At 59.2% G+C, this 23,981-nt stretch overlaps 1 protein-coding gene across 1 annotated transcript; it reads left to right on the top strand.

Moving 5' to 3' along the window:
* Positions 1–4,121: 4,121 nt before the first annotated feature.
* NGFR (nerve growth factor receptor) lies at positions 4,122–23,977 on the top strand. Its single transcript, XM_023243766.2, has 6 exons — positions 4,122–4,330; positions 11,186–11,327; positions 14,763–15,122; positions 18,764–19,016; positions 20,821–20,981; positions 21,639–23,977. The coding sequence occupies exons 1-6, from the start codon at positions 4,256–4,258 to the stop codon at positions 21,938–21,940; spliced, it is 1,293 nt and encodes a 430-aa protein (XP_023099534.1). The 5' UTR covers positions 4,122–4,255; the 3' UTR covers positions 21,941–23,977.
* The last annotated feature ends 4 nt before the right edge of the window (positions 23,978–23,981 follow it).

Here is a 23,981-nt window from a genome sequence, read left to right as displayed (position 1 = left end):
TTCCATGAACGGGTGTCAGGAGGGGGCCCCTGAGTGGTAGCATGGAAGGACAGAGGACAGTCTCTCTGACATGGCAGGTTCTAGCCCCCAACTCAGGGTGAGGGCTGGAGGGGCAGGGATGGAGGGAAAGAGTGACAGGGAGAAGTGTGGCTGTGGGGGCCGGCCTTGCGTATTACACTGGCCACTTACCCACTGCTTCCTGCCTGGGGTGGGGGCAGGGGTGGTTCCTTGGGCCAGTGGCTTACCCTCTTTGAGCCTCAATCTCTTATCTGTAGGATGTCAATCCCAGCACCTCCTTCAGGGGGACCCAGTGAGGATTCGAGGAGGTAATGTGTGGATCTCCCTGCCCACAGGACGTCTCCACAGATGCGAGTTCTCATGGTCTGGCTGGGGCTTCAGGCTGGTTCCCCAGGGACTGCTGGGGATGGGCACAGGGAGCTGTGAGTGGTGTCTTTCAGGGGGCCTGAGGTGAGGGGTCCCCGCGGGACGGGAGGACAGGGGGTGTGTATTAGGAGCTTGCCTCCCGGTGGGGGGGGGCACCGGGTGACGGAGGGGTGGCCAGGTGCATGCGGGGGGGGGCCACACATGTTGACTTCTGAAGATGCCGCTTGACCCCCGATGCTACTCCCAGCTCCACGTAGGAGTGCACTGATATCCTCACCTTCTCACCTCAGGGTCACTATCAGGTCCGGGAAACCTCGAAGAGTGTGTGGTGGGCGTGGGGGCGCAGAAGCAGGAAGGCGGTTGGCCCAGCAGTCATGGCGATGATGGTGACGGTGGTGGCGATTGTCCCACTGTCATGGTAGTGATGGGGGTGATTGTGGGTGTGGCCACGGTGGCCGCGATGGCCGTGCTGGTTCTGGTAGTGGGGCTGGTGTCACGGGGATGGTGGTCATAGTACGAGGAAGGTTTTGGCACAGGGGGCCGTGATGGTGACAGTCGCGGTGACGGTCATGGTCCCAGCGAAGGAACGTCCTGATCACAGCCATGCTATCTACAGGATGGTCGAGTCAAGGTGCCACCTCATAGAATAGTACTTCACATCAAATACCTAGAACCTGGAAGCCTCCACGAGGGCAGCTGCTATTCACCGCTGTGTCCCCAGGGCTTCCAACAAGCGTGTGGCACGTAGTAGGTGCTCAATAAATATGTGCTGAGTGAGTAAAATGAGATCAAGTCTTTCCTTGTGGTGGACACTGTATTACCTCATTTATTCTTCACCAAGCCCATTTCAGACTTTTTTAAGTGTTTATTCATTTTCAGAGAGAGAGAGAGAGAGAGAGAGAGAGAGAGAGAGAGAAACTGAGCAGAGCAGGAGCAGAGAGAGATGGAGAGAGAGCATCCCAAGCAGGCTCTGTGCCTTCAGCTCAGAGCCCCATGCAGGGCTCGATCTCATGAGCCACACACAAGATCATGACCTGAGGCGAAATCAAGAGTCAGATGCTTAACTGACTGAGCCACCCCAGCCCCCTCACCCACGGAGCTTTTTATTTTTTTATTTTTATTAAAAAATTTTTTTTTGAATGTTTATTTATTTTTGAGAGAGAGCGAGTGGGGAGGGGCAGAGAGAGAGGGAGACACAGAATCTGAAACAGGTTCCAGGATCTGAGCCATCAACACAGAGCCCAAGGCGGGGCTCGAACTCAGGTACCGCGAGATCATGACCTGAGCCGAAGTCCGACGCTCAACCGCTCAACAGCCTGAACCACCCAGGCGCCCCCCACGGAGCTTTTAAAAAAGTTCCCACTTGAGGGGTGCCTGGGTGGCTCAGTCGGTTAAGCAACCGACTCTTGAGCTCAGCTCAGTTCTTGATCTCAGGGTCATGAGTTCAAGCCCCGCATTGGGTTCCGCACTGGGCATGAAGCCTACTTACAAAAAAAAAAAAGAAAAAAAAATCCCACTTGATAGGTGAGGAAACTGAGGCCGAGAGAGATGACATAACCCACCTAAGACACCCGGGACTGCGTGGTGGGGATGGGGTAGGGTGCGTAGGCGCGTACAGCCAGGCCTACCTGACTCTCAGTTCAGTGCTCTTCCATCTACATACTTTGCGGCCCCTCCCCCCGCGGGTTCTCAGCACTGCATTGTGGTCTTGCGCTCAGGCTTAATCATAGAAATGCCGCTAATAATAGTAACAATTGCCGTGTGTAATTGTTGAAGTAAGGCTTAAATGATCAAGACCATGGAAATTATTAATAACCCAGGGCCCCAGCCATGGTAGTGTGGGTCATATTAAATCGTGTTGAGATGGATAACCTTAGCAATAGTAGTAACCGGCATCATAAATTAATAACAGGAGTATTTAAATTAATGCCACATTGTCGATACCCTTGGTAGTAAGCAGCTCGATGCCCCTTCCTGCATCCAGGCCCCTTCCTGCCTTCCATGAACTCGGGAAGGAGAGGCAGGGCTGTGAAAAGCTGTCAGAGGAGGAGACAGTTTGGAGGTGGTCCCTGTTGGGGAGGAGGGATTCCTCAGGGATCTCTGGAGATGGGCTAACCGCCTGGCCTCTCCTGCCCAGCCATGGAGGTGGTGGCTTATCCACACTCATGCTCAAGGACCCAGGGATGCCCACCTGTTCTTTCTGAGGCTGTCCCCTGGACTTTGTTGGATACACGGGAAAGATGCTCCCAGGGCAGATGCCCCCCCTCAGCCCCCCAATGAAGAAATTAGCTTCAGCTGACCTAGGGAGTCACCTACCAACTGCTTAGATACTCTCTTCCCAAGTGTACTTGATCTTCCCCCCTCTTCCTGTCATGTGGGAGGGCAGTACTATTTTTTTTTTTTTGAGTCAAACCTGAGGTGGACACATGGCCAAGATCAGGGTGTGGGGATGGGCTTTGTAGATTTGCTCCTTACAGGCTCTCTGTTCGGTGGCCTCCTCGTCTGGGAATCAGGAATGTGTGGGGACAAGCAAGGAGTAGGAATTGAGGTGGGGTGCTTCCCCTCAAAAGACTGGTGGCACCCTCCCTGGGTTGCTGGGGGTGGGGGGAGGCTGCGATTGGGACCCGCTATGGTTTGTAGGGCACGGTGAGTGTGGTCCTGGGGTTGCTTACGTAGTCCGTGGTATGTAGGTGTGAGCATATCCAACCCCCTTTCCTCATAAACCCTTCTACAGACCTTTCCTGAACCAGGCATTCAGAAAAGAAACCGAAGTCCCCGCCGGCAGGCAGCTCATAAGCTAATGGAAACACTCACAGTCTAGTGAGGATACACGTGTGCTTGCGTATGGGTGTGCATGTGTGTTCATGAATGTGTGAGCACCCGGCTGGAAGACTGCACCTGCGAGGGCTTGTGTGGTGACTTGCATGGAAGTGTGAGTGTGCAGGTGAGCATGTGTGTTTGCACGTTATGACCACAAGTGCAATGAGTGTGCACCGCGCACGAGTGGGTAGGTGCACATGCGTGTGTAGAATGCACAGGTTTACACGAGTGCCGGAGGGTGGTGTGGACACGTGCGTAAGCACGTGTATACGTGAGCTTGAGGGTGTGTGTATTCCTGTGATCTTGTGTGCACACCTGATACCCCCCCCCCTCCAACCCATCCTCTGCGAATTCAGAAACATCAGGATGGACTCCACCTTGAATGCCCCTGCTGCACGCTGTTGGGCTCAGACCACCTTGCTACCCCTCCCCTCCCCTTCCCCTACGCCTTTGCCCCGGGAAGGGGCAGAGGTAGGGATCGATCGGGTGTGGACCAGGAGGTGAAGGGCCGGACGGGCCTTCCTGCTGAGAACGGCTGGGAAGGGAGCAGAGCCCCGGGGAAAGAAGCCGAAGCTGGAGGCAGAGGAAGACGGGTTAGAGAGTGAACCCGGCGGGGTCTGCAGCCCAGAGGAATGGGAGCCGCGGTGGGGACGCCCTGGTCCCTGAGCCCACAGCATCCGGGAGAGACACGCCGTAGCGCGGACCGGGCACTGGGTACCGGGGCGGAGTCGGGAGAGGTTCTGAGGGCCCGGGCGCGGAAAAGCGGCCGCGGGGCGCGCGGGCGCGCAGCTCCCCGCAAGCCCTCCCTTCCCCTCCTCTCCCCTCCCGGAGGCGGCGGGGCGGGCGGGCGCGGTTCCGGGGGTGGGCGGGCTGGGCGGGGAGGAGGCGGGGCCGCCGCACTGGCTTCTCCCGGCCCCTCCCGCCCGCAGCCAGAGCGAGCGGAGCCGCGGCCAGCTCTGGGGGGCGGGCGCTGGAGCGCAGCGCCGCGCAGCCCTATCCGTCCGCGGAGCGGACTCAACTGGAAGCCGAGCGCTGCCGCGGGAGGCGGGCGATGGGGGCAGGTGCCGCGGGCCGCGCCATGGACGGGCCGCGCCCGCTGCTGCTGCTGTTGCCGCTGCTCCTGGGGGTGAGTGCTAGCCGGAGGGGAGCCCGCGCCCTCTCCCCGGACGGGAACCCCAATGGGCTCAGGTTCCGCCAAGGGAAAACAGAACAGAGCGAGGGGGTCCCAGATGCTGGGGGTGGATGGCGGGCGGGGAGTTCCGATGCCAGGATCCACGGAGGAGCGTCTAGGGTTCTCAGAGCGCAGAGGCGACCCTGAGACCGGGGCTAGAGATGCGCGAGACAGGGGCGCGGGGATGCGGGTCCTCGGGTACCGCGGAGGGTGTGTACGGCAGAGCCGAGAGGGGCTCTCTCGGATGCCTGGGTTCTTCTGAAGAGGACGCTTGGATGCTGGGATCTCGAGGCGACTTTCCCCCTGAGCATCTTGATCTCTGGAGGGTCGTGGGACGGAAAGAAGAGGAACGGGACGGGGATTGGAGATATGAGGACAAGCGGGGCTGGGGCGGGGAACCGGAGACGAGGAGATAGAACAATGGGGGAGGAGGTTGGAGGGACTGGAGGCAGAGGGGACCGGGCATCGGACAATGAGGGCCAGGCAGACAATGGGGGGGAGGGGCGTGGGAGGGAGAGCTTCGGGGAGCGGGGGTCGGTTGCAGAGAGAGAAGTGGGTTAGGGAGGGCAGAAAAAGGACGACGGCGAGGGAGATAGATGCAAGCAAATTGAAAGAGGACGGAGAAGGGAGAGCGGACCCTGAAGTGGTCGGGGCCCCGCCTTCTCGCCGAGGGACAGTGGGACCAGCAGACAGCGGAGGGACGGACGTTTCCCGCGCCTGTCGCGTGCTCTTTCTCGCGGCCTCACCCAGTCTGGGAAATGAGGCTGGGGATCCGAGGCTGGGAAGGGAGCGCCCACTTCGCCGGGGCGAACCCGTTCCCTGGTTCCCCCGCGACCCGCGGGCTCCTCCGACGCGCTGATGTTCGCGGTTTGAAGCAGCGCCTAGGACCGACAGGGATGGAGCAGACACCGCGCGACCCGGTCTGGCCACAGCCAAGTCTCAGGGCGCAGAGCGCTGGGACTCGCAAAGCGGGGAAGGTCCCGGCGGCGCGCAGCCCCGGGTCGCGCTGGCCGAGGTGGCCGGCAGGGGGCGCTGAGATGCGACGGCTGCGCCACCCGCAGCTTCGGGCGCGCCTAGGGCTGCGCGCCGCGCCCGCATTCCGACCCCGTCAAGTTAAGCAACCCGAGCGCCGCGCCCGCGGTTCGCTGGGCTCCAGCGCCCAAGCGGGTCTGGATACCGCCCGTGCCCCGCCCAGCTTTCGGTGGAAGACGCTGGGCACCGAACCAGACGGAGGCGCTCAGGTGCCTCGGATCCTGCCTCGGCCTAGGACTGCGGGTCCTCTTGAGCATCTAAGTCCGTCCGGTAGTCCCAAGATACTCAGGAGATGTGACCTGTGCGGGCCCCTGAACGGCGCCGAAGAGGTGTCATCACTCTCCCTGCCATTTTCATCTCTCATCTGACCATTGCATCCCCAACCCCCATCTTACAGGAAGGGAGACTGAGAGGCTCTGGGAGTGTAAACGACTTGGCCAAGATCTCACAAGCAAGTTAACTCCCCAGTGCTTGCTAGGCCGTCCCTCACCTGATTCCCAGCTCGGTACTCCCCATACCTCGGAAGGAGGCAGCGCGGCGTCCCAGCTCGTTTTTCCGCGGGGGCGGGCTTGAGGCCATGCCCAGAGTGGGCGGGGGGTGGAATGTGGGGGCCAGGGTGGGCAGAGACCCTCTCCGGGCACTGGCCCCATCCCCGAAGCTCAGCCCCTTGGAGCTGTCAGCACCTGTGGCTTCGCCGGAGATCTGGGAGTGACCGTGGGCATGGTTGCTGACTAACGCGGCGGCTTAGAGAGGCATCTTGACTCGGGGGGTGGGACTGGGGTGGCCAGGAGTGCAGAGCTCAGAGGGGCGAGGGCGTGGGCTCCAGACCAAGGCTGGAGAGAGTCCTCCCCCCACCACCCCAGTAGAGAAGGGGCGAGGAAGGAGGGGAGCTGGGCGCGGAGCGCCTGGGAGCTCGGGAAGGTGGACCCCGCGCAGAACGCGGCCCCCAAGCGCCTGCGGCTCTGGCCTCCGCCTCGCCGCGGGGCTGCTGTCTAGGCGCTCGCTCTGCGCGCCGCGGCGGTCCGAGGTTCTTCCTGGGCCGCGGCGAGAGAGTGCTGAAACCAGAGCGCGTCCCGGCGGCTCGGCTGGCGGCCGCGCCGGTAATGGAGGCACTTTGTCATTCAGACGTCTGTAACCGGAGCCGCCGGGCTGGCTAATGCGCCTAATAGGGATGCAACGAACGCAGCAAATGAGAGGACAGGGCGGCGGGGGAGGCGGCTCGGGGATGGAAGGGGTCCCCGCTCCCCTGTAGCCGCCGGGGTCCATTCACACGCCTAGATTCCGCCCTGGGGGTGGGGGGTGGGGTGGGGAGGTGGGAATAATAAAATCGGGCGAGTGCCTACTGTGTGCCACGCACTGCCCTGGGTAATTTCTACCGTGTCATTTAATCCTTATAAAATCCCCGCAGAGTAAATCTAGTTATCCCCTCATACCGTTGAGGGAGTTGAACCTCCCAGACTTTCAGGCACGAAACCAGGCTCCCCCAGTTCGGAAGGGCTGGCGCCCCTGTTGGAACCCGGGATGCTTGGCTTCGAGTTTATTCTGTCCTCCGTGCGCCATCACCACCCCACTCCCCGCCCCCCCCCCCCGCCCCCGCCAGCCTTCTAGATCACGGAGGGACACGAGGTCCTTGACCATCACTAGCCCTCAATATTAGATCTATGTCCTATGTCCTTGGCGCCACAAATTTGGAACTGAGCCCCTGCCCCCCACCCATGGTCTCCCCCCCCCGCCCCCTCCCATAGCCCCCATGCAGCATCATCCTCAGTAATTAGCTCTTGTCTCCTACCCTAAATTCAACCTCTCTCTAAAGGAGTGGCGCGCATGTGGCAGTGTCTCTCCTGGGTTTGCATCGACCTCAAAAGACCCTCCACGTATTTGAAAACTCTCCAGCCCCCTGGCGGTGGTTAATGGCTCCATTCACCTAAGGACCCCTTTGCGGAGACTGTTGTGAATGGTTAGGGCTCATCCCACTGAAGCAGTCATAGTTTCAAATTCTTTCACCTATTTAGTGTGTTTTCTAGTTTGTCCAATTAAAAAAAAAAAGTTTTAAAAAGCCCGTTCATCTGAGGATGGGTCCACCTTAGTTTTTTGAAACCCTTGAGATGGCGACAAGATTGCAAAACATTCTCAAAAAATGGGATGAAATCACTCCATTAAGTTGGAAGTGAATGAGTGTAACAGATGTAAATTTCAGGCCAATGTGGCTATCATTTTGGTAAATTGATCATTTTGGAGCAAGAAGCCTGAATCCTGGTCATCCCTCCTTGCTTCCCGATATTGCCCCACTTTGGACCGAGCAAAGGTGTGACACAGGCCATGAGTCAAGCCACTTGGCAGAACGGCCTCTGTGAGCCTCAGTTTCCCCATCTGTCAGAGAGGAGATGAAGGCAGTCCCTCAAGTCTTTCCCCTTCAGCATCTTGGCTTCTGATGTCACTGTTTGGAGTGGTTTTTTCTCTCCCTCAAGGGACTGTGACTTCCCCCAGGGGTCAGTGACCATGTCGCATTGGAAACTCTTAGTTCAGCGCTCAGTAAATAGTTGTTGACTAGCGAATAGTTGTTAATTAATCAGTTATCTGTAAGGAGAACAATTCCTATCCTCCTTTGGTCCCTGTGCCCTCTTCAGACTCTTCCTGGTGGGTAAGCCTATCTTCGTGCCCATCCCGCCCCCTCCTCTTAGATAGTTTCCTCTCTCTGAGGCTGACTACAACTCTCCCCTCCCACTTGGGCTCAGCAGCTCAGCCTCAGACAAGACACTTCTCTGACGACCGACATCTATTGAACCTCTTCTACACACCGGACGGACTCACATAAATTATTTCCTGTAATTTTCATGGCGACCCTGAGCCATAAATATTACGAAGCCAGACTTTTAGGTGGGAAAATGGAGGGCTCAGAGAGACTGCGGCTTGTTCCCAGAGTAGCATACTGTTAAGTAGCAGATCTGGGGTGTTTTTGAAATAGGACACATAAAACAAGCACAGGAAACGCCTGGGTACTAATTATGTGGCCTGGTGTCCAAATGCAAGACTTGGGAGAAGAGAGAGGATCGCAGGGAGGGCAGGCCTCGAGGAAGAGGGGGCTTGTACGGGATGCCCAACTGCCATCGCCAGACCCCCTCAGCGGGCCCAGCTCTCTGCTGACCTCAACCAACTGGAACCCAGCCAAAAGCCACAAAAGCAGCAGGAAGGACCTTGGGGGGTGGGGGGTGGGTGGGGGGGGGGAAGAGGGATCTTGAAGTGTATAAACACCTTCTTCGCTTAATGCCTACAGCAATGTTAGGAGACAGGTATTGTCACCATCACCTAAAGATGAAGAAACTGAGGCCCAGAGACACTTCAGCCTGGCCCAGGTCACCCAGCTCTAAGTGATGAGCCAGGATTCAGAGCAATGGACACCTCTGAGGAGGAAGGCCGTGTAGCTTGCTCCTTTTCCCCGGAGAATGGCCCCCTCCTGGTTCAGATCCTACCTACACTCACGTTTTATCCCTCCCGACCCAGGCTAGTTACACGCTTTCTACAGATTCAATTAGGTCTCATAAGTTAGGGCGGTGGGGGAGGGGCTGCTCAGGTCACACTCTGGTGGCAGCGAAATTGACAACTGATATCTTGACAGGAAGGAGGGAGGCAGAAACACTTTAAAAAAAAAAGGGCTGACAGAAGAACTCAGACACAAGAGTGTGATAGTTTGGGGTAAAGACACAAGGGCTTCACTGCACGGCAGCCCAGAATAATCACTGGGGTTCAGCACTGAGTCCCTGAGTCCTGGGGAAACTGGGCAGGCATGTTCTGGAGTCAGACGGGCGCCACCATGATGCTTTACAACGAAAAGCATTAGAGCGGCAAATCCTCTAGTTCATATTGTATTTTCATGTTCTTAAATTCCATAAACATACATGTTTTGAGTCCCTACTATGTACCAGGTGCAGGGGCAACCACAGCGCTGCCCCCGGGTAGCTGACGGTCCAGTAGGGGACTCTGCGGACAAGAGCAGTGACCAGGGAGAACTGTAACAGGGCACCTCCACCTGATCTGAGAGGGGTGGGGGCCACAGGACCACTTCCTTGACATTTAAGCGGAGCCCTCGAGGATGAAAAGAAATCCAAACAGACCTTTCTGGAATCTCGCTCTCCTCCTGGGGGAAAGCCTGCATCTGGGACACCACCCACTCCCACCCCTCATGGCTTCCGGTCTGCAGAGATGTTCCCAGGTCGGTGTTCCTACCACCTGGGAGGGGATGGTGGCAATACCCAAGGCCCCCCTCCTGTGCTGCCTGCACCCTCCCTGCTGGTCACTTGAGGACCACGAGCCCCCTCCCAGACTGATCCCACCTGTCCACCCCCCTCCATCCACCAAACCCTAGGGAGACCTCAGAGTATTTTATTTATTTATGTTTGAGAGAGAGCGAGTGGGGTGGGGCCGAGAGAAGGGGAGACAGAGAATTCAGGCACTGTCAGCACCGAGCCTGATGAAGGACTCGAACTCACGCACCGGGAGATCATGACCTGAGTGGAAATCAAGAGTTGGCCGCTCAGCCGCCCGAGCCACCCAGGCACCCCTAGACCTCAGAATATTTTAAAGGGCTGGAGGGAAAGGGAGTATTCTTGGCTCTGATCTGGCCAGTGTGGAAGCAGAGGGATATCCAAAATGACCTTTAACACTCCCCTCTGGTCCCATGACCCCAGAACCCATACTTCCTCTTGGCATCAAAGGAGGGCTGCATGGTCTGAGGCCAGGGAAACAGACTTTGGAGTTTTATTAGACATGAAGAATTTTTTTTTTGGTAAGGAATAGAAACATAAAGCAAGCGGCCAGCACTCCCCCCTCCCCCCACCCCAGGGAATCTGGTGCTAAATCGTTCCATCCATGAGCAAAGAGCAAAGATGCCTCCGTGGCAGGAATCTGACTCCCCTTTCCCCGGTTCCAGCGCCGTTCCCACTGGCTGCATGGGGGGCAGGGAGAGGGGAGGGCTGGTGGCTGGAAATCAAACCCTGGTGGAGTAGGGTGGCCGGATGGTGAGAGCAGCCCCGTCTTCATCATTGATAACAGGCGTCCCTTTCTCCCTTCTTGGCTCCAGACTCTTGCTAATTGGCCCGTTCTCTGCTCTGGCCCTGAGTGGCCTCTGTTGCCATCCACGAGGAGAGGCAGACTCGGAGAGGGAAGGCAGAGATGGTCAGAACTCCGGTGCAGAGTCAGGATTCGAACCCAAGACCCTACCCCCTCTGCCTTCTGTTCTTGGGTACAGACACCTCCCATCTAATATTCAGGATGTGGAAAGGTAGAATTAAGGCCCTGGAGCAGGGCCCTGCTAGCCTTTGTTAGAAAAGGGCTCCCCTCTGGGTAGATGGGGTGCAGGTGCACAGCTTTAGCAAGTGGCATGTGGGCCTGATTTTAGCTTCCAGTTGCCCCGTTGGCTGGGAGCCCTGTGCCAGCTGCAACCTGTACCTGCCCAAAGGCCCGCTGCTGGGTCTCAGGCCGCCTTCCCCAGGTGGCGCATCCTTGGGATTCCAGAAGCTGCCCTAACCCCAAGATGAACTCTGCACAAAGTCAGCCTCCGGGGCTCTGACCTCACACCCCCAGCAGCCGGCAGGGGCGCGCTGTCCCCCCTACCGCCTTGCTTCCCCGTCAGCTTTGATGTGCCTGATGCCTCCGTGGTGAGCTCATCCCCAGCCCAGGTGGTTCCAATAGAAGGCTCTAGGAGGGGGGTGTTGGATCCCCCGGAAGACCCCCTCTCTCCCTTCTCTTGCCAGTCTGACCTTCTGATCTCCCCCCACCCAGGTGTCCCTTGGAGGTGCCAAGGAGGCATGTCCCACGGGCCTGTTCACCCACAGCGGCGAGTGCTGTAAAGCCTGCAACCTGGGAGAGGGCGTAGCCCAGCCTTGCGGAGCCAACCAGACCGTGTGTGAGCCCTGCCTGGACAGTGAGTACAGGGTGGGCTAGGGGGAGGGGCGGAAGGGCACATGGGCCGGGAGGAACGGAGGAACATGCCCGCTAGAAGCCTTATGCGCGTTCTGCCTCCAGGCAGGGTCTCCGGCCCACCTCCGTGTGGACACGGGCATGGGTCTGACCCCATAGAGGAAGCCAGGGGGGAAGCGGAGAAGGGATGCGGGGAAGTATGTGGAGGACCTGATGAGGGATCCCCAGGGGGTGCCCCTTCCCAACCCCCAGGCAGAGAGGCCTGGTAGAAGAATGTGGCCAGGTGGGAGGAGTAGCTGATGCTAAGACCAGCTAAAAATATCATCCGCACTGCAAAATCAATGGCTGCCACTTACCCTCACCGGGTTTGGGGGGAGTGGGGGAGGATCACATCCTGGCTGCCCTGGAAACTGACCTTGGGGGATCCTGGGAAGGTGTGGCTACCCTTCCCCCCCCCCCCCCCAGGCCAACTGTTCTCCAGCTCTGACCAAGGAAGCGTAGTTTTCCAGAGGGGGCGGGAATGGGGGCTGAATCAATGTCAGGATGTCCTCCTCGCTGTGGGCTGGTGTCAGAGGGGAGAGGGCTGCTGTGGCCTGTCCTACCTGGGACTTCCTTGGGGAGAGGGGAGAACCCCATTTTCCAGGGCTGCTGGATAGGGGATGCAGAAGGATGGGAGGTCTGGGGTCTGAATTCTGGGTGCTTTTGACCCAGGAGTCTCTGTCCCTGCGGGATGCCCCCCGGCCTCAGTTGCTGCCTTCAGGCCATGGGCTCAGTGCTCTCTCCCTGCCCAGAAACCATTCCTCTCTGCCTAGATTCACATCCTGCCTTCTACCTGGCACTCATTGCCCGCCTGGAGGGCCGGTGGGAACCATCCTAGATTAGGCTTTTAAAAAAAAAGTGTATTTATTTTGAGAGACAGAGCGAGCGAGCGAGCAGAGGAAGGCAGAGAGAGGGAGAGAGAGTCCCAACAGGCTCTGCACTGTCAGCGTGGAGTCCAACAACGGGGCTCGGTCTCACGAACTGTGAGACCATGACCTGAGCCGAAATCCAGAGTTGGCTTAACCAACTGAGCCACCGAGATGCCCTCAGATTATTCTTCAATCGTGATGGAAACAAGAGTACAGGAACCGGGAACCCTGAACCCACCCGCCTAGTCTGACCTCTGGATACCTCTCCACCACCACCACGCAGGTGCACACACACACACACACACACACACATGCGCGCGCACGCGCACGCACACAGCCGATCGGCAACACCAACTCCTTGGTGTCCCCAAATACAGTTTTCCTCTCTCTGTGCCTGTGGATGCTGTAATTCTATCCTGCAGCAGAGAGATGCCTGGACCTCAGGTGGAGAGGCTACACACGCTGTAACGCCTTTTGCCACCTTGCCTTCTGGCCACTGGCCCTGGCCTAACGGGGTTTCCATCCCAGGGTGGGGGTGGGGGTTGGCCAACCATTGGTTATCTGGAACCTCCCGAGTTTGCCTCTCTCATTTCCTAGACCCCTGCCTAGTGCCTCTCCTCCCTGGACCCTAAGTCTCCCAGGATGGGACCCTACCCCCTTCTGTCAGAGCAGGAGGTAGGGGAGAGGAGCCGGGGAGAGAGGGAGGCTCTGGCCTCTGCAGGGAAGGGGAGACAGGAGCAGAGCCCAGCAAGGAGGTGGTGGCAGGAGGAGTCCCTCCCGAGCGTCTGTTTCCTCTGTTCCCCTCCCCCACCGCTCCAGCTGTGTTAACAGGCCGCCTTTATAAGCTCACTTTATGGGATGGAGACCCCAGCGGACTTTCCCTCTGTCCTCAAAACGTTTCCACAAGGAAACCCATTAAGCTCCCGCCTTCATTCTCTGCCAAAAAAGGCCGCATTTTCCCCACCCCTTAAAACCCCCTCCCAAGAGTTTTCTACTACTCGTTTTCTGTATTTTCCCATGGGCAGCGCCCCCCTTCCCCTCCCCCCTCCAGTGTGATTGAAACCCCCGCCCCCTGCCACATGCCAACCAGACAGGATCCTTCTGTTTGCATAAACTGGACATCCTGCTTGACTGTGTATGTTTGGAAGTCCCTTCTGCTGACTATATCCTTGCTACTGAAGTTCACGGGGCTTACCACTGCCCACCCCAGGGGGCCCAACCTTTGTAGGGTCCCTGCTGTGTGGCTAGTGCTTTATGGTAGAATTTCACGTATTCCTCACCACAACCCTGTGAGCCGAGATCCTATTCTCCATTTGACAGAGAAAGAAAAAAGCTCAGAGAGGTTAAGTAAAACACCCGGAGTCACACAGCTAATAAGTGACAGATGCAGGTTTTGGGTCCAGGTCTGCCTGATCCCCGGGAAGAGAAACCCAGGAGTTCCTCTGCCAGAACAGACTTGACACTGGTCTCCTTTCAGGCTTGGCTTGTCTTCTGTGTTGTCTTCCCCCCTCAGTTTCTCTCCCTTCCATTCGGCTCTGCTGTTCTTTCTTTGCTTCTGCCAAAGATCGAGACCCTGTGCTCCATCTGGACTCTGGATTCCTTTAGACAAGGTTAAGCTCAGAATTGCAGGCCTCGATTTCCCCCCAGTGGGGAAACCCTAGTCTACTTCCGCCTCCCCATTCTGAACACCCCCTCCTTCCCTGGTTCGCGGTTCCTAAATTCTGCTCTTTCTGCCCTTGAAGCCAGGATGAATCCTCTTGGATTCGGACTGGCACAGAGTTCTGCACCTGGGCGAGCAGGGGTGAAGGATCTGTGCCTTCCCCACTCCTTGCACACGGAGGAGAGGCCCTGGCATCCCCTGGCGTCCCTCCCCTTACTAGATCAGAGCTCGCATCCATTACGAGAGGACTCTAGGGGCAAGTCCTTGCTGTCTAGCGTCAATCCCTCCTATTGTTGCCTTGTCAGGGAGACCATCCCCACCCTCAAGAGCCCAGCCCTTAAGCAGCGTGGGGTAGCGCCACGGGTGGACATTCTGCGGTCTCACCCTAGTCAGGCCACACCTGGGCCCCCACCTGCGCGCAGAGGAATGGAAGGGCAGCGGGGGCGGGAGGCTCCCTAAGCGAAGGCCCGCCCGTGCCTGGGTTGGGTTCGCAGTCCAGCTCTGGCCCGCGGGGAGGGCTGGATGGGAACCACGCTCAGATTATTCCTTAATCATGCTGGGAACAAGGGTACTGGGCCGGGAACTCTCTAAGAGAATTTAACAAAAAATTTACCGGCTCCAGGCGGGTTACCCCGCCTAGCCTCGGGGGTCCATGCTTCCGCACTGGGCTGGGCGGGTGGGGAGGGGCCCTTCCCAGGCGGCCTGGGACCCCCGAGGAGGAGGGTGGGGCTCAGGGAGGGGCCCCTGCGGGAGGATATGGGAGGGAGGGAGCGCCTCCAGCCCCCACGTATCCGGATGCCCAGAGGGCAGGTGCCGAACTTCCGTGCCGACCCCCAACCCGCCCCCACCCTGCCCTTCCATCTGCCCTCAGGCGTGACCTTCTCAGACGTGGTGAGCGCCACGGAGCCGTGCAAGCCGTGCACCGAGTGCGTGGGCCTGCAGAGCATGTCGGCGCCGTGCGTGGAGGCCGACGACGCCGTGTGTCGCTGCGCCTACGGCTACTACCAGGACGAGACGACGGGCCGCTGCGAGGCGTGCCGCGTGTGCGAGGCGGGCTCCGGCCTGGTGTTCTCGTGCCAGGACCGGCAGAATACCGTGTGCGAGGAGTGTCCCGACGGCACGTACTCGGACGAGGCCAACCACGTGGACCCGTGCCTGCCCTGCACCGTGTGCGAGGACACCGAGCGCCAGCTGCGCGAGTGCACGCGCTGGGCCGACGCCGAGTGCGAGGGTGAGTGCGCCGCGGGCAAGGGCGCCCCCTGGGGGTCGAGACGGGCCGGTCCTGCTCGGTGACCTTGAGCCCGCAGCCACCCTCCCTGAAACCCCCAGGCCCAAAGGACCCCCTCCCACTATTTCCTTCCTTGGGCTGAGTGCTTAGAAAGCCCTCATCTGGCCCCGAGGCCGAGGCCGCGGCCGCAGCTACTACCCTGGAACTCAGTTCCCGCGGCTTATTCATCTGTGGGACCGGATGGGCAACAGACAAGCAACTCAAAGGTGGCCTGTGGGTCAGAGCCCAGTGCGGGACATGTTTGGTCCTTGAGCAGCCTCTCTGGCCTGGACGAGGGGCTTGAGGACCCTCAGGAGTTGGGGCCCTTTGGCTCTGAGGCCTGGTCTCAGTCCAGAGTGGTTTATAGCCTTGGGGGATGGAATCTTCGCTGTCGCTCTTGGAGTGACGGTCGGGAGGTCACCCTTGTCTCTGGACCTCAGTTTCCTCATTGGTCATACAGCTTCCAGGGATGCTGTGGGTTAGGGAAGGTGGCTGGCCCTCTTTAACTTGCGGTGTCTGGGGGAGGGGTCAACAGTCATTGTTACTGTTAGCCGAGGAGGACATTGGACTCAGGGGACACTAAGGAGGTGGTGGGGGCAGAGGAAGCAGCTCTGGGGCTCAGGAGCCCAGGGACAAGACAGAGCGCTCCTGGAGGGCTGTGGGTCTCCAGGGTGGCTGGGAACTGGGTGCACCCACCTTAGTCAGGCATGGCACCCCGTGGAGATGAGACAGTTCCCGGGATGGGAGGAGGAAGCGCTGTGGCAGCCAGGGCAGACCCATTTTGGTTTCTGGTTGGTGACATCCATCTCCGGGGAGAGGTTGTCAGTGCCTTTCCTTTCCGTCCATTGCCCTGTGGCTGGGTACCTCGTTAGCTACTTGCCTTTGGCTGCTCTCCCCTGAACAGCCTCCTTCGGGGAGCCCCAGGTCTCACGGGGGAGAGACAGCCTTTGCCCCATTCCGATGGGACAGATAGGGTCCCAGGATTTAGTTCCCAGGAAGCCCCCCCCCATTCTGGGGGAGGCAGCACAGCCCCTGCCTTCAGTCAGCCCCCAGTCATTTGTGGGGGGGGGGATAGATTCTCCTGCTCGTGGGGAGCACTCCTGCCTTCCACATCCTGTCATCCCTGGCTCGGGGAGCACACGGTGGGGAGGGTGGTTAAACATGGGCTGAGGCCAGGTATGTGTGTGAAGCTTCACGCACTGGGGTTGGGAGGGGGTGTTGGGGGGGGGAGGAGTGGGGCGCAGAGCAGAGCGATTCCGGTGGCGATTGCCCTCGGCCAGGAGACAGGCAAGTGGCGTCAGGCACAGGGCAGAGCAGGGAGGGGGTTCCAGCAGCGGGCAGCAGGCAGGCGGGCAGCACGATTCAGGGGCAAGTCTGGACCAGCCGGTGGGGGGACTTAGTCAGGGGTGCGGTGACAGCAAAGAGAGGTGGTGGCTGTGGGAGGGGTAGGCTCTCCCTTCCCAGGCGTTCACGCATTCCTCCCAGATACCACCCTACTTTCCCAGCCCGCCTGAAGGAAGAGGGTGCCCCTGAGGGCTGTGTTTATCCCTGCCCCTCTTCCCTGCTCTGAGTTTCTGAAGGGTTAAGTGTCAGCTTGGAACAGAAGGAACATTTCAGGAAATGGAATCGGATTGTGGTTTGGTCACCCCCCCCCCTCCCCCCCAGTGCATTGTACTTTCTTGCATATACATTTCAGGTGTCAACATGGTGACTCACTCAGCCTTGGGGCAGAAGGACACCCCCCCCCCTTCACCCCCTTGTTCCAGTGAAATTTGGATTTAGGAGTAACCTGCTCCCTCTTTCCACCCCCAAGTCTGACAGCTCCCATTCCGGAAATGGCTGTCAGGACTTGCCAGGGGCTTAGCGGGTTGGAATGCTGGTGGACATGGCCACATCTGGATTTCATCCTGCTGTCCTCCCCCCACTCCCGCTAGAGGGGATCAGAGAGATGAGGAGAAAGTGCCCTGGACAGCCCCGTCTTAGCCCGGTCTGTCCCCTTAATGCCACTATCAACCGGTCCCATTTGAGATTTCTCGAATCTCTGTGATGGCCTGATTCACCAACACCCCCCCCCCCCCCCACACACACACCCTGCCAAAACCTTCAGCCTCTGGGGTGGGGTCGGTCCTAGCCAAGTTGTATCTCAGCCTCAGGGCTCAGGCTGCCCCGCCAGTTTGCCCAGTCTCCTCGCAGGGCAAGAGAAGACCCTCCCCAGTCCCAACACCCTGTCTGGGGCTGCCAAAGGACAGGGCCGTGTCTCTTCCACTTCCCGCCCTCCCCCTCCCCGGACCGAGCTAGGGGAGGGGGACGATGGGGCAACAGATGGCAACCCCCTCCCTAATGCCAGCCAGATGGATTCCAGATTCACATCTGGGGGCCTTACCCCTCAGAAGGTGCTGAAAATGGGGGCCTTTGAACCGTCCACATCTTGAGCCAAGGAGGTCCAAGGGACCAGTGGGCAGCCTCAGCTCCGACTTGGGTGGGCAAACTGGGGGCTTGGGGGGGCGGCAGAACCAGGGAGCGAAGTGCCTCTCCTTCACCCCGCTGGCATGTTCTGTCTGGTTTCCCTCCGTGCCCCAGGCGTAGGAAGCGAGGACGGATAGGGTAGGCAACTCTGCCCAGACAGGTACCCCCCGGGCGGTCTGGAGCCCACAGCCCCCGGTCCTGGCCCTGGCTGGGTGGCAGAATGGAAAATCCCACCCACTAGTGCCCGGAGGTGCCAAGTCCCCTGTCAGGGAGGCTGGCAGTGCCCTCCTGGCATGTTCAGGCCAGGTGGGGGGCAAGGCGCCCCCCCCCCCCCCGGCAGCGGGCAGTATCTTCTTTGTAGGTCTTTTCTCCGCCAACAGTCTGCTTCTGCCCAGGGAAGCGGTGGGCTACCCAACACCATCTTCTCTGGGTGGCGAGATCAGAAGGTTTGGTTTGGGGGCCACACAGGGCAGGAAACGGAGGCTAGCCACTGGGCGGTTTAAGGACTGGCTGGAGGGGAGCAAGCCAGCTGGGCACCCCCTCCCCTGCCCAAGCTGAGAGCTAGGACATCAGAGACCGGGAGGGAGGCTGAGTGCCAGCTCCTGGGGAGGTGGTTTGCAGGGAGGTATCTCTCTGTCCAGGCCTGGGTATCTTCATCCTTCCCAAGGACCGGGACGACTGGGGCACTGGGACCAACTGGGACCGAAGACGTTCCAGCATTTCCCCAGCGGGCTTCCCGCTAGAAGCTTCCTGGCGCTCACTCTCTCTTCTTTGTGTGTTTACCTCCCTGCCAGGCTTTTGGGTACCCAGGGCAGGCAAAATAGATTCCTAGGACCGCGGCTACAGCTCAGATGGACGGGCGCCTAGAGACCATCTCTCTTAATATCCCCCTTCTAGAGATGGGGGAATTGAGGTCCTGAGAGGTGTGTGCAGAGTCCCATAGTAAGTCAGTGACAGAGCTGAAGGGGACCCCGGTCCGTCTTCTCCACCGTCATGACTCATCCGCAGGATGTCAGCTCTCACCCCTGTGTGCAGCTGGGCACCCTAGCACCTGGAGCCCGGCCGGGGCTGGGGAAGAAGTGGAGGGGAGGGGTGTGGGTGGGGGGACGGGCCCTCACTCCTGTAGTTCCTTCTCCCAGAGATCCCTGGCCGTTGGATTACTCGGTCTACACCTTCGGAGGGCTCGGACAGCACCGCCCCCAGCACGGAGGAGCCAGAGGTACCTCCAGAGCAAGACCTCATAGCCAGCACGGTGGCAGATGTGGTGACCACAGTGATGGGCAGCTCTCAGCCCGTAGTGACCCGAGGCACCGCCGACAACCTCATCCCTGTCTATTGTTCCATCCTGGCCGCTGTGGTTGTGGGCCTGGTGGCCTACATTGCCTTCAAGAGGTGAGAGAGGGGATGGGGGACAAAGAGCCGGGTCTTTGCTCTCAAGTAGGGCTTAACTGTGACCTTGACCTGAAAATTCATCCCCTTTTTATTTTTTTTTATTTTTTTTAATGTCTATTTATTTTTGAGAGAGACAGACAGAATGCGAATGGGTTGGGACAGAGAGAGAGGGAGACGAATCTGAAACAGGCTCCAGGCTCTGAGCTGTCAGCACAGAGCCCGACGCGGGGCTTGAACTCACGAGCTGCGAGATCATGACCTGAGCTGAAGTCGGACGCTCAACCGACTGAGCCACCCAGGCGCCCCTTCATCCCTTTTTTTTTTTTTTAATTTTTTTTTTCAACGTTTATTTATTTTTGGGACAGAGAGAGACAGAGCATGAACGGGGGAGGGACAGAGAGAGAGGGAGACACAGAATCGGAAACAGGCTCCAGGCTCTGAGCCATCAGCCCAGAGCCTGACGCGGGGCTCGAACTCACGGACCGCGAGATCGTGACCTGGCTGAAGCCGGACGCTTAACCGACTGCGCCACCCAGGAGCCCCCATCCCCTTTTTAAACTCAACCCCAAACCATGGTCATTGTCACCAGCAGCTGCCCCACGCCAGGGTGTGGCAGGTCAGCAGGACGCAGGCAGGGGACGGTCTCTGACCTGTTCTGCCACCAGCCCCACCCCCCCTCCCATGCCGCTCCCCTCCCTGACTCCCCAGGCCCCCGCTGCACACACAGTTTTCTTTACCAGCCACCTGTGCCTCATCCCTCAAACCCCATTTACCCACAGTCACCTGTGTGTGCCTGTGTCTCTTCCTTCCCATGGCACACCTGGGAAGTTGTGGCACCCACACCCAGAAATTCAGGATGTGCAAGCACTTCTGGAAAGTGCTTGAAATGTTTAAGTGCATTTTCCATTCGTGGAAAAAAAAAAATCATCCAAGGAATACATGCTTGTTTGGGTAAATGCAATACAAGGCCAAGGTCTTGTAAAGGAAAAAAGTAAAAGTCTTCTTTTATCTCCTCAAGTCCCACCTCTCTCCTCATTGGAATCTGTTTGGAATGGATCCTTTCCAACCGTTTTGTGTGCCTTTGTAAACACACGTACGGGAAACTTTTTATAGTTATGTGTAAACACGCAGAGGGTTTTTTGGGGGTTTTTTTTTGTTTTTTTTTAGGGATCAGCGGGATCACACTACACATGCACCACAACTTACGTGTTCACTTAATCTCCCTTGGGAGACCTTTTCTCGGGACATAGGGATTATCTGATTGCTTGTAACCACTCATTCAGTGTATGCGTGGATCATAATTTAGTGGAACAGTCTTCTATTGATCCACCATCCATTCCATGAACGTTCTTTAAATTTTTTTTAACGTTTATTTATTTTTGAGAGAGAGAGAGAGAGAGAGAGAGAGACAGAGCGCAAGTGGGGGAGGGGCAGAGGGAGAGGGAGACACAGAATCCGAAGCAGGCTCCAGGCTCCGAGCTGCCAGCCCGGAGCCTGAGGCAGGGCTCGAACCCACGAACCGCGAGCCCATGACCTGAGCTGAAGTCGGACGCTCGACCGACTGAGCCGCCCAGGTGCCCCTCCATGAACGTGCATTGGACGTTGGCGCTTTCCGTGCGAGGCCGGTGGGGGGGGGGGGGCGAACATGGAGAGAAAGGAGAACCTTAGGTACCATGGTGGGGGGGGGGGTTGTAGCTGGGTACCTACCGTGGCCCCGGCCCCACGCGTCAGAGCACAGATCCCTTAGCCGCCCGGCCAGTGTGGCCCCTCACCCGCCGACACTGGGCCCGTCCTCTGGCTCCAGGTGGAACAGCTGCAAACAGGACAAGCAAGGCGCCAACAGCCGGCCCGTGAACCAGACGCCCCCGCCCGAGGGAGAAAAGCTCCACAGTGACAGTGGCATCTCTGTGGACAGCCAGAGCCTGCATGACCAGCAGTCCCACACGCAGACGGCCGCCGGCCAGGGTGAGCAGTGAGGCTGGGCGGGGGGTGAGGCCGGGAGGAAGGTTAGACCGCAGGAAGGACCGCCCGAGGGGCTGGTTCCCAGGGAGCAGGGCCTCTGCGGAGGACGGGAGACGCGGGTAAGAGAGGTCTTTCCAGCGGAGAGATGTGGGAGATGGGAGCTTTGACAGACTGGAGCATCCAGACTCATCAAGCTAATTGTCCCTCCTAGGGCTAATTACTCCCCAAAGTGGCTGCAATTAGCCTCCTGCTCCGGACTTCTGGGGAACACGTAGTTAATTATGGACCCTAATTAGTGGCCCAGAGCCCAGCTCCAAGATATTTGCTGCAGTTGAGTCTGGGGCTAAGCCCTGTCCCGGCTCATCGTCGAGGGGCAGGGACGGGGTTACACGGTGGGGTTGGTGCCGAAGCTGTGGGGCGACAGGGGATGTGAGTCCGCACCCCTGGGCCCCTCTGCAGCCCTGCCCCACCCCCTCCATCCAGGACCTCATCTTGGACTCCTCTGCCTCTAGGCCCTTGGGGCTTCCCTACATTGGGAGGAGAAATGCCTCAGCCCTTCTTGGGTCTTACTCCGGGCCCCCCATGCCCACTGGGGAAAAGGGGGTCTGGAGGGTAGCCCCTGACTCCCCCACCCCCACCCCCACCCCGGGTTCTTGGCAGCCCTCAAGGGGGACGGAGGTCTCTACAGCAGCCTGCCGTCAGCCAAGCGGGAGGAGGTAGAGAAACTGCTCAACGGCTCTGCGGGGGACACGTGGCGGCACCTGGCGGGCGAGCTGGGCTACCAGCCTGAGCACATAGACTCCTTCACCCGCGAGGCCTGCCCAGCCCGGGCCCTGCTCGCCAGCTGGGCCGCCCAGGACAGCGCGACGCTCGACGCCCTCCTGGCCGCCCTGCGCCGCATCCAGCGGGCCGACATCGTCGAGAGCCTGTGCAGCGAGTCCACGGCCACGTCCCCGGTGTGAGCCGACCCGGAGCCCCCCCGCCCTGCCCCCACATTCCGACGACTGATGCTCCAGCCAACCCCCACGGGCCAGCGTCAGAGCTGAGCTCCTCTGGGCAGGGCCCCGGAGCCCGGACCCCTCCACCACAGCCCTGTCCTTGCTCCCGTGGGGCCCCCCTCGCTTCTGCTCACTCTCTCCAGTGCCAGAAGTGCCCCTGCCGCCTCTCCCGCCCTGCCCCTGCTCATCACCTCTCGAACCTTCTGCTCCCTTCTTCTCCCGGCACTTCTATAGGTGGGCCAGTCCCCCCCCCCCGCCCCGCTGCCCCCGACCTCGACCTCAGCAGGTGTCGGGCCTGGGGGGCTGACACCAAGGACGGTGTTGGGGGTGATGACAAAGCCCCAGAGACTCAAAGGGAGAGACTGAGGAACCAGAGCCATGGGCTCTACACTGTGAACTTGGGGAATGAGGGACCATCATTGTGGCCTACATCCTCCCTCAGCCCCCTCACTCCCCTCTCTGGCCCAAGACGAAGATGGTCAGAGGCTTGTTAGAGCTGGAAGGGGGGTTTTGAAATCTGGTCCGCCCCCACCCCTTGTTTTTTATACAGGACAGTCGGGCCCAGAGAGGGAGTGGCTTGTCCAACGCGCCCCAGCAATGGAGAGGCCAAATGTGGGCTGCCCCCCCCACCCCACTCTCTGAATTAGGGGGTGTGGCCCTCAGGTTTACGTGAGCCTGAGAGCCGGGGGCAGGCGACCCTCTGGGAGATGTCTCAAAGCCAAATCCAGCCTGCCCTCCACCATCTCCAGGCCCGTCCAACCCCCGTGGAGATGGGATGCTGTGCCCAAGGCCTGGCCCGTTGATCCGCCTCGATCAGTGATGGATTTGATCGAGCGTGCTTTGGGGTTTGTGCTTCCCTTTGCTGATCCCCCGCTCAGGCACGTCCGTGTGGCACCCGTGGTGCGGCCCAGCCTGCCGGGTGCCCTCCATGCGGGCACAGACCAAAGCCAACGGAGGCAGTGTCTTCTAGAGTCGGCCCCGGGGGCCAGGGACTAAGGACCCCCCACCTGCAACAAACAGAGAGACACAGAGAGGATGAGAAATCCCGCTTTTCTCCCCAAGTTCTTTCCCTTGGGCCGGGGCCGGCTCCTGCCCAGGGCAGCTGCCAGAGAAGCACGGGGAGGGGGGAATTGGGAGTCAGCTTGCTCCGTTCCCTCGCCCCTGGTCTGGCGGGCCAAAGACGGCTGAGGCCCGAGCTGGCGTCTGCCTTCCGAGGGCCTGCACGCGGAGGAATGCACCCCCAGCCTCCCCTTTCCTGCAAGTGTGGGTTTGGCTGAGCTCCGAAGGTTGCAGTGGAGAAGAGTGGACCCGGGTGGGAATGCAGCAAGAAGGAACAGAGGTCGCCTGCGGCCCCGCACAGGGCCTCTCCCGAGTTCAAAGGACCCCGCAAAGGACTGTTTGTTCCCTAGCTTGGTGCCAGAAAGGGGCCACGAGGTCTCCTGAGGTCCCTCCTGGCCTGTTCTGTTTTGCTTGATGTTGGAATGAGTGTGGCGCCCCCTCTATTTAGCATGAACGAGCCCCCACCACCCATCCCCGGAGCCCCAGGCAGGGTGTGCGCTGACAGGCACCCCTGTGCCGCCCAGGGTTCTCCCGACTCCGTGTAAGGGACTGGGGGCATTGTAAGTAGATGGCATTTCTCCGACCTCAACCTGATGGGAGGAGGAAACTCACCTGCTGGCCCCTCACCTGTGCACCTGGAGAGCGGGACAGAATCTGAGTGTATTTATTTTCCTTCCCAGCAGCTGGGGAGGGGGTTGGGGTACCGCAAGTATGTTTTAGCATGTGTTTGGTTCTGGGGCCCCTCCTGCCTCCCTTTGGGCTGAGATGAAACCCTTTTGCCCTTCTCCGCGCCCCCCTCCCCCCCCCAACCAACCTCCGCCACCAGCTGGGGGCTGTGAGCTCCAGACTCCCTGTCCTGTCCCCCTTGCATCCTGTGTAATCATTTCTTGGGCCTTCCTAAACCTACACATAAAACATAAATGATGAGCATTAAATAGCAAAGAAA

The sequence above is a fragment of the Felis catus genome, chromosome E1 (genome assembly GCF_018350175.1).
Source record: "Felis catus isolate Fca126 chromosome E1, F.catus_Fca126_mat1.0, whole genome shotgun sequence".
Taxonomy (NCBI): Eukaryota; Metazoa; Chordata; class Mammalia; order Carnivora; family Felidae; genus Felis; species Felis catus.
Note: the sequence above shows the minus strand (reverse complement) of the source record. Positions and strands in the feature narration are given on the sequence as shown.

What these genes read in the sequence shown, in the direction of transcription:
- NGFR (XM_023243766.2), top strand. Translation starts at nt 4,256, where the DNA reads ATGGGGGCAGGTGCCGCGGGCCGCGCCATGGACGGGCCGCGCCCGCTG. An exon ending in GTGTGAGCCCTGCCTGGACA is followed by an intron (nt 11,328 to 14,762) that starts GTGAGTACAGGG and finishes ATCTGCCCTCAG; the next exon opens with GCGTGACCTTCTCAGACGTG. An exon ending in GGCCGACGCCGAGTGCGAGG is followed by an intron (nt 15,123 to 18,763) that starts GTGAGTGCGCCG and finishes TCCTTCTCCCAG; the next exon opens with AGATCCCTGGCCGTTGGATT.